This window comes from Silurus aristotelis (genome assembly GCF_946808225.1).
Source record: "Silurus aristotelis genome assembly, chromosome: 4".
Lineage (NCBI taxonomy): Eukaryota > Metazoa > Chordata > Actinopteri > Siluriformes > Siluridae > Silurus > Silurus aristotelis.
In genome coordinates this window covers 8,624,420-8,639,419 of record NC_139577.1, presented here as the reverse complement: position 1 = coordinate 8,639,419, position 15,000 = coordinate 8,624,420, and the positions used below count along the sequence as shown (strand labels likewise).

Sequence of the window (15,000 nt, the reverse complement as noted above, 5' to 3'; positions counted from 1 at the left end):
TACCCATGTGTATTCGATTTCTTGTTAAGAGAAAAACACAGCTGCATCATGTTTGTTGAACTGCCTTTAACTTCTTTAACATGTTTCTATAAATATCTTTTATAGGCTGATGAGAAAAGATAATTAGAGAAACAAGAAGCACCCCTTAATGGTGGTGACATTGATTATAGCAACTGAGCTGCGCTCATTAACGTTGTACACAGGTCCTGTTGTGCTTCAAAATATTATTCAAATACAGATGTATGAGAACTTTGTTGTTTTCTGTTGCTATGCATTTGCTTTTGTCCTCTGAAACCCCAGAGGCCTTGATTGGTTGTGCTCCTGAATTCCTTGTCTCTTTTGTATGCCACTTTGGACATAAAATAGTCTACAATATACACCAGCTGATTTATCTGGCTGAAGAGTATCGTCTCTTAGGACTTTTGGATAATGTGTCAGCACTTCCTTCTGAGAATTATTTAGGACAAATAAAGCGTCTTTTGCGCAAACCTCACTTTCCCTTACAGTTGTTGAAAAGTTATCTGAAATGCCAAATTCAGAGTCACAAAAGCCACACAAGATCAACTTAAGTCAACCACATTTTGATGATCCAGTGCTCTATAGTCTTGCAAGTCATTTCAAACAGTTCAGAAAAGCTGTCACTCAAAAGTCCACTCTGTCTGTAGGTCAAGGGGAGATAATTGTGTGCAAATTGCTGGCAATATTGCCATTTTACAAAATATCATTGAGGTAGATTGTGTAGGGATTTTTGTCCTAATTCAAAAGTTTTAGAATCAAGAGTCATTCTTCTTCTATCCATTTGAGTCAACCAACATAGGCTGTTATAAAGTGTGGGTGTTGGGGGTTGCATGACAATCTTGATTAACCCAGGCTCCAAGATATTAAACAAAAATATTACCTTTGTTCTGACAAAAATGTCTTTATTGCCATTTTCATCCATAAGATATAACGAATTGTTTGCAGATTACATCATTATATGCTGTTGTAAGGAGCTTGGACTTAACATAATTAATTCATGATTTTATTTGTCTTTAATTTTTCATTTGCAAAGGAAAGTTTAAATTATTGTTGTTGCATTCTAGGGCAGTTAGTTCCCAAATAAACTGAGGCGCATCCTTCAAATTCAAAATGGTGGCACAGGATTTGTGCCACACAGCTGGCTGATTGGAGGGAAGCTTCCATTGCCACCATATTCACCCAAAGACACAGCCAAGGTGCGGGCTGCAGTTAAAAAATATGAGCTGTCCACTGAAGGATGGTTGACATATAAACGTGTTAGACACCTTTAAGTCTTGGTAAGTGTATAAGTTCCAAATAAGTATAAGGTCAAATTAAAATCTTTTGTGTACTTTGCAGCTACTACACTAACTAACTACACTAAAATTCAACATGCAGGCACATATGAAGAAGCTGAGAAGAGTTTAAAAAAAATATCTACTGGAAAATTGTGGCACAAGTGATATCCATTCTGATGAAGAAACAGGTAACAATTTAAATGTCTTTGCATTATTGAAAGATAATAACAAAAATAAAATTACCCAGATGTATCTGAAATGTGATTTTCCTATTAGATCCAATCCTGACTACAACACACAATCAGAAGATACGAAAGATGAAGTTGAAGAAAGAAAGCTTGGCCTGGCTCCTAGTATTCTTTTTCCAGGTATAACAGTGATATTTATGTAACCAATACTGAAGTGTATAGACACAGTATGCAATTAGTGTGGACATACACAAATAATGTATGGTATGCATGTAAAATATTGGTATACATGTAAAATGCAGGCTCCTGTTCAATCAGCTATCAGAGTCCAGACCTTTGTCCAGCCTTTTAGCAAAAAAACATACCTACCCATCCCTTGAAGTCCTCTGACCAGAAGTGCAGCACTTCTCAATAATTGACTTGACAAGTATCAAAAGGGTAGCTATTCCGTTAAATTATGCAGTGCCCAATGTGACATTAAATAAAAATTGTTTAATTTTGAAATGGTAGTTGGCAACCAAACCAGTAATTGCTTTGAGTGTAATTACAGGCAGTTTATAACATTATACAATGATGTTAATTTATCTTCAAATATATTTTGGATGTTAATGTGTGAGTCTATTTACTGGTAATGTTTTTCTTGTTGCAGATGCAAGGGAACAGCATTTTCAGCAATATATTTGGAACTATAATCTTTTTTTATTCTCCACAATATGTTGCTTTACAACAGTTGATTGGTACTGTCACAGAACAAGGCAAATAACTCCAGAAGGAATGTCAGGACTCTGCCACCTTTGCCTGTCTCAGTCTTTCTGCACAATACTGATAGGCTTAAGAGAGCAGAGGAGATTTAACAGTCTAACGCAGCAAGGCAAATGATGGTCAATGCTTCTATGTAGACCATTTATTTAATAAATTTTTTGGGACATTTTAACGTATGTTCTCTTTGCTTTGTGTACATATTTTGTATGACAGGTGAGACGCTTCAGCACAATTAAGGGAACCTCACTGGATATGAGGGTTGCATGCTTTCCTGTGCACTGACATTTGAGCTGTAGTCCTCTATAAATTGGGCTGGGAGGAAGGTTAAAGAGCAGTGGAGGCAAAAGAGGGCATTCAAGGCTACTTATTTGAATATGTATATAATTAGTAAGTCATTATTGTCAATGCTTTTTATTTTTCTTTATTTTGTATTCCCAAAAATCGACCTTACTCCAGACAATATTTACCTCTTCTAGTACCTCTATTAATGTATTCATTTGCATACATTGTATATCCTGCTGTTGTTCTCATTTGTTTTAGATCCTTTAACTGTGCAAATGGGTGTGGAAAAGCTTTCCTAATTTGAATATACCAGGCAGTCCAGAAATGGGAAATGAGTTAAAAGAAAAAAAAAAATTGTGACTGAACTAGTAGAATAGTGGAAAATCAGCTATAATGTTAAATAAAGATTACATTTCAGTTGTAACTTCAATGTTGTCATCAATATTGTAGAAGCAAAATTGAATCAATTAAATATTTCATAAAAAAAAGCATTATCACCATTATACAATGATATGAGAATTATTGTCTTTCTTTTAACCTGAATATTGTTTTAACATTAACATTTAACATCTTCATTCAAAAACATCTATCTAACAATAAATTAGGGTGCAGAAGGGTGAAAAAAAAAAACGAATCAATGACATTACAATACATTTTTAGTCACATGAGCCTCAAAGGAAAGACTTTGACTCAAGGTCTTTGACTGCTGTAAACACAGAGAGAAAGACCATCCAGAGATGCTACGTAATCGGAAAGTTATCAAGCATATACTGTCTAATTTCCTTTACACACTCCTCTGTCATCTGGCTTTTAAAATATACAACTGTTTATCATCAACATAGCAATGGAAGCTAATATTATGTTTATGTATAATTTGGCCCAGAGGCAGCATATACAGCATATGTATACTCACATTTACATCAACAAACTGATAGCGATCAGTAAAATAAGACCTAAGCCAGGAGAGAGCTGTTCCCTTGATTCCAACAACATTTTCTAGTCTGGCAAGGAGGATAGTATGATCAATGGTGTCAAAAGCTGCACTAAGGTCGAGCAAAACAAGTAAGGGGACAAAACCCTGATCAGAGGCCAATAACAGGTCATTTACCACTTTAAATAGCACGGTCTCTGTGCTATGATGAGGACTTAATCTCTATTAATACATTTCATAAATGTTATTCCTAAGTAGGTGTGAAAATAACTGCTGTGCTACAACCTTTTCTAAAATCTTGGAGATAAAAGGGAGGTTTGATATTGGCCTATAGTTGGACAGCTGACAAGAGTCAAGGTCAAGTTTAATTAGAGGGTTGATATCTGCCAGTTCAGAGGATGTAGGTACATAACCAATGTTGAAAGCGATGGAAGAGTTTATTATATTTAGAACAGGTTCAATTACTTCTGGAATTATCTGTTTGAAAAAACTGGTAGGCAAGGGATCAAGAATGCAAGTTGATGATTTTGATGAGAAAATAGATAACATTTATTCAAAAGTCATTCTCTTGAATAGGAGTAAAACTTTGTAATTGATTGTCTGTTATAATTACAGTCCTATCTACAGGGTTATTTATAAAATATTTTAGACTTATATTAAATCACCTGGATTTTTTGCCTGATGTTTTCAACTTTATTATTGAAAAAGTTTATGAAATCATGACTACCTTTTGATGGTTTGCATTTTAGTGCAGCATTTTCTCAGTATTTGGTGTTAATTTTACTACCATACTGAATAAAGATCTATGATTATGCTTGTTATTTTCTATGAGGGTGGAGAAATATTCTGATCTACTAAGAGCTTTTCTATAACTCAGGAGTCTCGTTTTCTATTATATTTAAAATACTGTCAATTTGGTTTGATACAATTTAGGTTTTAATTTTAGAGTGGTCTGTTTAACATACCCACCCAACACACATACAGCACCCCACAACACAAAACACACCCAATACACACCACACACACAACACAACACAACACAACACAACACAACACAACACAACACAACACAATGACGATAGTCATTGAGGCAGGAGACAGAAGACTTCTTCGGCACAGGAATGATGGTTGTCGTTCCCACGTGCCTCAAGACGACGACCATCATTCCTGTGCCAAAGAAGTCTTCTTTCTCCTGCCTCAATGACTATCGTCCCTTTGCACTCACACCCATCATGATGAAGTGCTTCGAGAGGCTCGTCATGAGGCACATAAAGTTGTTGACTTCAGGAGAGCACAGAGAGACCATTCTCCACTGATCATCGAGGGATCTTCAGTGGAGATCGTCAAGAGCACCAAATTCCTTGGTGTTTATCTGGCGGATAACCTCACCTGGTCACTTAACACCAGCTCCATCACCAAGAAAGCCCAGCAGCGTCTCTACTTCCTGAGAAGGCTGAGAAAAGCTCATCTCCCTCCCCCCATCCTGACCATGTTCTACAGAGGGGCTATCGAGAGCATCTTGAGCAGCTGCATCACTGCCTGGTTTGGGAACTGCACCGTCTCGGATCGCAAGACCCTACAGAGGATAGTGAGGACAGCTGAGAAGATCATCGGAGTCTTTCTCCCCTCTATCATGGACATTTACACCACACACTGCATCCGCAAAGCACACAGCATTGTGGATGACCACACACACCCGTCTCACACACATACTTCACCCTCCTACCATCAGGGAAACGGTTCCGAAGCATTTGGGCCCTCACAACAAGACTGTGCAACAGTTTTGTCCCGCAAGCCATCAGGCTCCTCAACAGACATCTGAACTGAACTCTCTCTCACACACACACACACATACTCACACACACACTTACACACAACTGTGTGACTGATCTGTACAACCGGACTCAACACACATACACTTCGCACACCCAGGTTTCAACACCATTTACACCTTTCATTGTCGCAATAATGTTTACATGCCGTTTGTTGCTGATCTTCCGGGACTTGCTCTCTTTGCACAATATTCTGTCCAAATCCTTTGGTCACTGTTCAGTTTATTTTGATTGCTGCTATTGTAGAATTGCACAATTCTGTTTACATTTCTCTGTTTACATTTTTCTGCTACTGTGCACCTTTTCTATTACGACAGGTTTTACTGGCGGAGCTATTGTTGTTTTTATTTTTATATTTTGTGTATTTTGTATTGTCCTGCACTGTCCTGTGTTGTCTCGCACTGTCTTGTGATGTCTTTTGCACTGTTTGCACCAGTTGCACACATGCACTTTATGTGGCGAGGATCTTGGTTTCTGGCCCTGTGTTCTTCTGTTCTGTGACTGTTGTTTACTGTTGTTTTATGTTGTTTTATGTAGCACCTGGGTTCAGGAGGAACGTTGTCTCATTTCACTGTGTACTGCATCAGCTATATATGGTTGAATGACAATAAAAGCTTCTTGACTCTTGACTCTTGACTTGACACATACAACACAGCCTACACACAAATATAACATACCCAATGCACATACAACACACAAAACACACCCCAACACACACCCAGCACACTGTACAACACACCCATGTGTACCCAACATACATACAACATACCAACACACACACAACACATACAAACAACAGATGCAGATGCAACCCACCCAACAAAAACACCCAATACACCCAAGACTTCTATAACACAACCAATACACATCCAACTAACCCAACACACATACGACACACATATAACATTCCCACCAAACACACACATAACACTTCCTATGCACACATAACACACATTCAATGCACCTAACACACACACACACACACATACAATACACCCACCGAACACACATAAAAAATACACACACACACACACACACACACACACACACACAAACACACACACACACACACACACACACACACACACACACACACACACACACACACACACACACACCACACCCCAAGACACACACCCAACATCCAAAATGAACTGGAACCCTGGCACCACCTCTCAGTGGTGTAATAGCTGTTCCAAATTTGGTTCTGCTGTACGCCTCGACCCAGAAAAACATTTCTCAGAAAAATATAAAGGCTTTTAGACCTGGAACTTACCAGAAGATCCCAAGCTTCAAAAAGGTTTTATTTTCATGACAGTGAAAACAATGAAATGCTTCACAATAATGTGTCACAAACTAGTAGGAAAATAACCTTAAATGCATACTGTAACCATGGTAACTACTCTGTAAGCACCAATGCTCAAAGTTTAAGCCCCACCCTTTGGTAGTTTAAGCCCCTCCTATTATAGTATAATCCCCTCCCAAATGATATGTCCAGTTTAAACCTCACAGTTGGCCCACAGTCTGAAAAAGCTTCATCATCATCATCATCATTATTACCATTATCATCATAAGTCCAGTGTGTGTGTATGTGTGTCATGTGTGTTCAGTCGCAGTGAGCTCAGGCAGTGGTGTGTGAGAAACATCTCGACAGTGCATCAGTGAGTTTTTGTGAAGCTCGACACTGAAGGCTGCAGCAGTAGGAGCTGCAGGAGGAGGAGGAAGAAGAGGAGGAGGAGGAGGAGGAGGAGTGTTAGCACTGAGGTTAGTGCTCTGCAGTTGCTTCCTGTACTGCACAAAGCTGCACATCTTCATCATTATGGCCAGGACATTTTTCCCCAAGAGGATCCCGGAGACACGGCTGTCTTTGTACAGCAGCATGTTTCCTCCCCGGATGAAGATGGTGACAATGTTGATGGTGATGAGGCTCAGGATGGGGTAGAGCATCATCTTGTGCGGGCTGATGTTGATGCCCTGCATGCTAATCTCACTCAGGCTAACGCATGGCAGCACCAGCAGCAAAATGTAGCAGTAGAAGAACATCAAGCCCTCTGCCCAAAGGGGGAAGCCTTTCTTCTGAGGCTCCCACAGGTTGGCCTGAATGTCCAGAACATCCAAGAGGTCCACCACCACCCAGAAGAGCCTGTTCCGTATCTCCTCCTTTTTCCTAAATGCCCTGACGTACTCCATATGATCCACAGCCACCAAAATAATGAACAATACGGGAACGCAAATGGAGAGAAGCAGTGTTAAAGCTTTACGTGCCAGAGCATCCAGACTCCTCCGGTCTGATTTGTAGTTCTGGTAGATGAAGTAGACTTTGATCTCCAAAACAAAAATGTAGAGGAACCAGAGTATCATGGCATATCCTCGCTTTGCGGTCCTGAGCTCGGTTCCGACCCAGACGGCGACATAGCGCAGTGCGATAAGGAAACAAACGTCACCCACGCTCACTACTATGAACACGCCGATCTTGCGTGGCCCGTGGTTCTGCTCCACTAAATACGCATCCATCAGCGCCATGCTGCTCACAATCACCACGCATGACAAGCACACGTGTGGAGCATTGGTCGGAGGGGGTGGAGCCATCCTGATGCCAAGCCCCAAAATCGTCAGCTCACTTCCCACAGACTGACACTGAAGATCCAAAACACAAAAAGAAAAAACAGTGAGGTTCTGTGGTGTGACAAGAGACATAAAAAAAACCCTGTTCTACTGCTAAAGCTGTCGGAAAGGAAAACGTTTATGCAACATAGAGTTTACAGTGTCAGGGCAAAGTTTCAGGACACATGCACAGAGAGAGGACAACACACAAGAGAACACAGTAAGGAGAAAACAGTGAGGAGAACATACAGAAGAACATACTAAGGAAAACACTCGCAGTAGAACATACTGAGGAGAACACAGTAAGGAGAACACAGTGAAGAGAACATACTGAGGAGAACATACCGAGAAGGACATACTGAGAAAATAAAGGGGCAAACATACTGAGAACACAGAGGGGAGAACATAGAAAAAACACTGAAAGAAACACAGTGAAGAACAGTGAAGAACACACTGAGGAGAACATACTGAGGAGAACACAGTGAGAACACAAAAAGAAAGGGAACACAGAAATTGAGAACACAGAAAGGAGAACATAAGAGAAACACTAAAGAAAACACAGTGAGAAGAACATACTAAGGAGAACATACTGAGGGGAACACACTGAGGAGAACATGCTGAGAAGAACATGCTGAGGAGAACACAGCAAAAAGAATATACTGAGGAGAACACACAAGAGAGAACACAGAGAGCAAAGCATACTAAGGAGAACACACTAGAGAGAACACAGAGAGCAAAGCATACTGAGGAGAACACACTGAGGAGAACATACTAAGGAGAACACACTCAGGAAAATATATTGAGGAGAACATGCTGAGGAGAACATAATGAGGAGAACACAGCACAAAGAGTATACTTAGGAGAACATACTAAGGAGAGCACACTGAGGAGAACATACTGGGAAGAACAAACTAAGAAGTACAAACTCAGAAGAACACACTGAGGAGAACATACTAAGGAGAACATACTGAGGAGTACACATGAGGAGAAAATACCGAGGAGAACACGCTTCACAGCATGGCTTGGTTCTAGTTCTTACAGGAATATGAATAAATAACACTCACTCTGCATCTGATTTACATTTTCTCGTCTCGAGTCATCAGCAATCCTGCAGGATCCATCAATGAGATACGGAATGCTCTCACACACACACACACACACACACACACACACACACACACACACACACACACACACACACACACACACACACACACACACACACAAAGTTTCACACATAAATTCCACAGCGTCTGTGTAATAATCCAGTAAGATCAGCGCAGGAGAAGGAGACGCAGCAAGACCTCCATCACCGAGTGTGTTTACATCCACTGTGTTAAACACACACACACACACAGACATACACACACAGCTCAGTACAGATAGAGGTGAATGTGAGACACACAACCTTTGTGCATGTGTGTGTGTGTGTGTGTGTGTGTGTGTGTGTGTGTGTAAGAGAGAGATAGCTCAGAGCTATTGGCCGTATCCAGCACACTTCCGCCAAGCTCAATAGCACTGCAAAAATGTGTGTGTGTGTGTGTGTGTGTGTGTGTGTGTGTGTGTGTGTGTGTGTGTGTGTGTGTGTGTGCGTGTGCGTGCGTGCGTGCGTGTGCGTGTGTGTGTGTGTGTGTGTGTGTGTGTGTATATGTGTGTTTTCCAGTCGGCCACCAGTGTGCTGAGAATCCTTACACTCATTCCCCTCCTCTCTCTTTTCCTACCTCCATCTTTCCTACCTCATTTCTCTCTCTCTCTCTCTCTCTCTCTCTCTCTCTCTCTCTCTCTCTCTCAAGAGAAAAAGAGAGGAGTGGGGGAAGGGGTGGAAAAAGAGAGAGGAGGAAGAGAGAAAGAAAAAGAAAGAGAGATGGGGATGAAATGAGAAACAGACAGAAATGATGAAGAAAAAAATCTTCTATACAGAGTAGGAAAGAGGGATTATTAGTGTGTGATTAACAAAGGTTTAGGGTTAGGGTTAATGTTAGGATACCACCTTTCTCCAGGAGAGAAATAAAAAAGAAGGACAGCAGCAAAGAAAGAGACAGAGACAGAGAGAGAGAGACAGGGAGATCAGACATACAGAAAGACAAGCAGACAGAGAGACAAGGAGATCAAACATACAGAAAGGCAAACGGACAGATAGACAGGAAGCTCAGACATACAGAACAACAGACAGAGAGAGACAGGGAGATCAGACACACGGAAAGACAAACAGACAGGAAAACAAACAGACAGAGAGACAGGGAGATCAAACTGGGAGATGTCGCCTTCTTAAATGGAAGCATTTTATTGATTTTGTAACATGCACAGAATATCAATACTAAGAGTCTAAAAGAAAGAGAGTGAGCAAGAGAGACAGAGTGTGTTAAATATATAGATACATAAATGCACTGACTGACATTCATACTGTATAAACACAACCCACAAATGTATACAGAAACACACATTACATACAGACATACACACGTACAGTATGCATACACATAACACACATACATATACAGAGATCAGGCATAACATTATGACATTATAACATTTTGAGCAGTAAAGTGAATAACACTAATTATCTCTTCATCGTATCACCTGTTAGTTTGTGGGATACAATCTCTCCAATTCCCAACTCCCCAACTCTCTAAGTCCCAACATCACCGATTCCCCAAGTCCACAGAACTATGACTTGTATCAGCGCCTGAATGCTACATGATCCAACAACATGTCAATAATCACTTACACTTATTCCTTGTCACACTCATTAACACTTTATACAGCCTTACCCTTCACATCACTCACGGTGTCACATTAGTCTTCGTTGGTTGTTAAGTTCAGTCAGTCTGCTGCATCTTGATCAGGTCCCTACCTCACTTACTCCCTAAATCACTCACTGACCAAGGCAGAGCAGTTGCACAGTTCATCTGTCCACATGCCCACACACACTGGCTCACATTCCTTGCCTTTACACTCATGTTCACTGTGTGCACCAGTTAGAGGGTTAATCCTGTATACGCAAGGCTTGTTTATGTTCAACAAAGCATTCATTGGTGTGGTGACTCCGCCCTCTCCTTCTATTTATATAACAGAAATAAAGTCTTAATGTTTAATCTGAATCGTCTCCTGATCCATTTGGTCATCACCAGCTTTAACCTAAAACAAACTTTTATTTGTACTAACCGAGTAAAAGTGGAACTATTACAGCAGATTCAAAACACTATTAAGGTTGAATTAAGTTTTTTATCGACTTTCACACAGTTGCTTTTTATTATCACTCTGGAATACAATTCCATGTGCTGTCCCAAAGCTCCGAGCAAAATCCAGCAGCTTCTGGTTGCAAAATTTAATTAGGTCAATTCTGTTTTAAAAATTAGTTTAGTGTTTAAAAAAATCCAAAATCCTCTTGTTTCATTCCCACAGTGGTTAGGGCCTAGGACAGACCTGGGCAAACTGCGGCCCGCGGGCCACATCCGGCCCACGTGAAGCCAATCATAAATACAGGGATGCACCGAAAATTCGGCCACCGAAAATTTTCTGCCGAAATACCTAAATCACCAAAACAACACGGCAGAAACACAATTGTAATGACGCAATAAAAAAAGCGCAGCCAGCACACGGTTATCTGGATAAAAGCCAACATGTCTGCGGTGTGGACTGATTTCAATATCTCGGAGAAAGACCCATGGATAGCAATTTGCAAAACATGCAATGCTGAAATTTCAAGAGGGGGTGTATATGCAAAGAGTTTCTCCACGTCGGGTTTAATTTATAACCTGAAATCCAAACATCCCGATTGCCATTCTAAATATGAGAAGAATGCGGTGCAGAAAAGTAAAGTCAATCCGAGCATGCGCACTCCGTCTATAGCGGACGTTTTTGAAAAGGCAAAAAAAGTTTTCCAGTGATGGTGCCAAGGCAAAAGGCATAACACAAAAAATGATGGAATTCATTGCCTTAGATCAGTGGTTGCCAGTGGCTCGACGGGTTGATCTTTGAAACATTCCCTGTGGATCCCGAAAATAATAATTATTATAATATAATATTATTTATTACACGGCTTTTCTTAATGGTGTAGATTAGAACGTTCCATTCACTTGAATGGGCTTCCAAACGTTCGGCGGTCAATAAAAAAAATAATTGACTGCTGTATGTCAATACTATGAATGGTAACAAATAAATAACAATAATTTATAATAATAAATAAAAAACTTTTGTAATTGATTTATTCTTTGAATTGCAATGCATTGATTTTAGTGAGGTTAGTACACACTCATAGCCATAAATGCAATGGTTCTAATAATTGACATAATTATTTCTTTCAATGTTTCGGTTTTCGGTTTGGCCTTGTTTTCCTTATTTTTGGTTTTTGTTTTCAGCCAAAAATTTTCATTTCGGTGTATCCCTAAAATATTATCGTTGGTGTGGCCCTCTGACACAATTCAGGTTTCTCATGTGGCCCCTTGTAAAAATTAATTGCCCACCCCTGGCCTAAAGGGAATGCAAGAAAAATAACAGTTTAATTATTGTGAGTTGTTTGCATTGGAAAAGATAGTAAATATAAGTATACAGGAAATTAGGGCATGTTTTTTTTCTTTTAAATGATCAATGAAAAAATGTACTGACAAACTGAATGACTGAACAACAGAGAAGACTCAAGACAACACTTCAAGGAAACTAGACTCCCAGAGGCAGGAGGACATGAACAGTGTTAAAGGAATAAACATAAGAAAAACACTACTTTATACTATTGTATACTACTGTATATACAAACTCGATTCCAAAAAAGTTGGGACACTGTACAAATTGTGAATAAAAAAGGAATGCGATAATTTACAAACCTCATAAACTTATATTTTATTCACAATAGAATATAGATAAAATATCAAATGTTGAAAGTAAGACATTTTGAAATGTCATGCCAAATATTGGCTCATTTTGGATTTAATGAGAGCTACACATTCCAAAAAAGTTGGGACAGGTAGCAATAAGAGGCCGGAAAAGTTAAATGTACATATAAGGAACAGCTGCCGGCTAAAACTCTATAGGTCAAAGAATTAAGCCATATCTAAACATGATCCAGAAGCGCAGGCGTTTTTCTGGGCCAAGGTTTATTTAAAATGGCAAAGTGGAAAACTGTTCTGTGGTCAGACGAATCAAAATTTGAAGTTCTTTTTGGAAAACTGGGACACCATGTCATCCGGACTAAAGAGAATAAGGACAACCCAAGTTGTTATCAGTGCTCAGTTCAGAAGCCCTCATCTCTGATGGTATGGGGTTGCATGAGTGCGTGTGGCATGGGCAGCTTACACATCTGAAAAGGCACTATCAATACCGAAAGGTATATCCAAGGTCTAGAACAACATATGCCTCCATCCAGACATAGTCTCTTTCAGGGAAGACCTTGCATTTTCCAACAAGACAATGCCAGACCACATACTGCATCAATTACAACATCATGGCTGTGTAGAAGAAAAATCCGGGTACTGAAATGGACAGCCTGCAGTCCAGATCTTTCACCCATAGAAAACATTTGGCGTATCATAAAAAGGAAGATGTGACAAAGAAGTCCAAAGACAGTTGATCAACTAGAAGCCTGTATTAGACAAGAATGGGACAACATTCCTATTCCTAAATTTGAGCAACTTGTCTCCTCAGTCCTCAGATGTTTGCAGACTGTTATAAAAAGAAGAGGAAATGCCACACAGTGGTAACATGGCCTTGTCCCAACTTTTTTGAGATGTGTTGATGCCATGAAATTTGAAAAAAAAAACTTATTTTTCCCTTAAAATGATACATTTTCAAAGTTAAGCATTTAATATGTTATCTATGTTGTATACTGAATAAAATATTGAAATTTGAATCTTCCAAATCATTGTATTCTGTTTTTGTTCACAATTTGTAGAGTGTCCCAACTTTTTTGGAATCGGGGTTTGTACTATATTAAAAAACAGCCAAGAGTAGTCTAGCAAAACCTACAGCCTACAGCAAAACATACTAGCTAACTACACTAGGCTAAGCTAACAAAAAAGAAACACCTGTTGTGTGGAAAGTGTTGTGAGGAAAATGTCATGTGGAAAGTTTTGTGTGTAAAATGTTGCGTGTAAGGTGTTGCATATAATGTGTTGTGCGAAACGTGTTATGTGTATAGTGGAAGATCATATGTGATCAGATCAGGGTTTAGCAGTTCACACTTTAAACAGGAATGAAAGTGAGAATATTTAATTTCATGCCTCACTCCATCTACACATTGCAATCTGTATAGTTCTTACATATATAATATAATATATATTCTAAAGTCTCCTGATCTCTAAGGATCACCGTTAGAAACAGTTGCAGCACAAGAATCAGTGGGTGTTTCAGCTTCTGAATTTAAATATCAGACACCAACACATCCAATAAAATAAACTGACTCCAATTTATTATAAATATGAACTAAATGTTTCCTATTGCAAATACACAGAAACACAGAGAGACGAGAACGAGCTTCTACCTGCACAACATTCAAAACCTCAAACAGGACAACATCAAGGACTGGAGTCTAACACACACTATTTAACCTGATTCCACACATACACAAGCATCTAAAACAATTCAATTCAATTCAATTCATTTTCATTTGTATAGCGCTTTTAACAATGAACATTGTCTCAAAGCAGCTTTACACAGATAATGTGGTGATTAAACATAAATATGTTCTTTGTAAGTATGTTTGTCCCTGATGAGCAACTGTGGCAAGGAAAAACTCCCCGAGATGGCATAAGGAAGAAACCTTGAGAGGAACCAGACTCAAGAGGGAACCCATCCTCATCTGGGTTGCACCAAATGTCCATTTGAAGCAGATATACAATGTTGCGGGGTACAGTGATGATGATCACAAGCGAACTGTATTCCTGAGTCAGTGTAGGAGACTGTTGACATTAACTACAGTCCAATCCATCCTCAAAGCACCCGTTCTACTCTGGAATTACATGGAACCACCCAAGGTGTTGATGAGAGACCGTCCCAAGCTGCACAGAAGTCTGAAGATCCACGGAGGGGAGTGGGGCAGGAACAGTGGTCACTGGAGCCTCAGGAGCATGTTTAACTCGACCGAGAGAGAGAGAGAGAGAGAGAGAGAGAGA

At 39.7% G+C, this 15,000-nt stretch overlaps 1 protein-coding gene across 2 annotated transcripts in view; it reads right to left on the bottom strand.

Annotated features, from left to right (window-relative positions):
* Window positions 1-6,575: 6,575 nt before the first annotated feature.
* The window catches only part of LOC310725260 (transmembrane protein 121), a 28,251-nt gene continuing 19,826 nt past the window's right edge, over window positions 6,576-15,000 (bottom strand). The window contains exons 2-3 of one of the 2 annotated variants that reach the window (XM_083540084.1): window positions 8,959-9,225; window positions 6,576-7,927 (exon numbers count right to left, since the gene is read on the bottom strand). In XM_083540084.1, coding sequence (XP_083396210.1) covers window positions 6,887-7,879 — 993 coding nt within the window. In that variant the 5' untranslated portion in view covers window positions 7,880-7,927; window positions 8,959-9,225 and the 3' untranslated portion in view covers window positions 6,576-6,886. Of the gene's footprint in view, window positions 7,928-8,958; window positions 9,561-15,000 lie in introns of those variants that run through there. The other variant, XM_083540083.1, reaches the window with a different exon arrangement.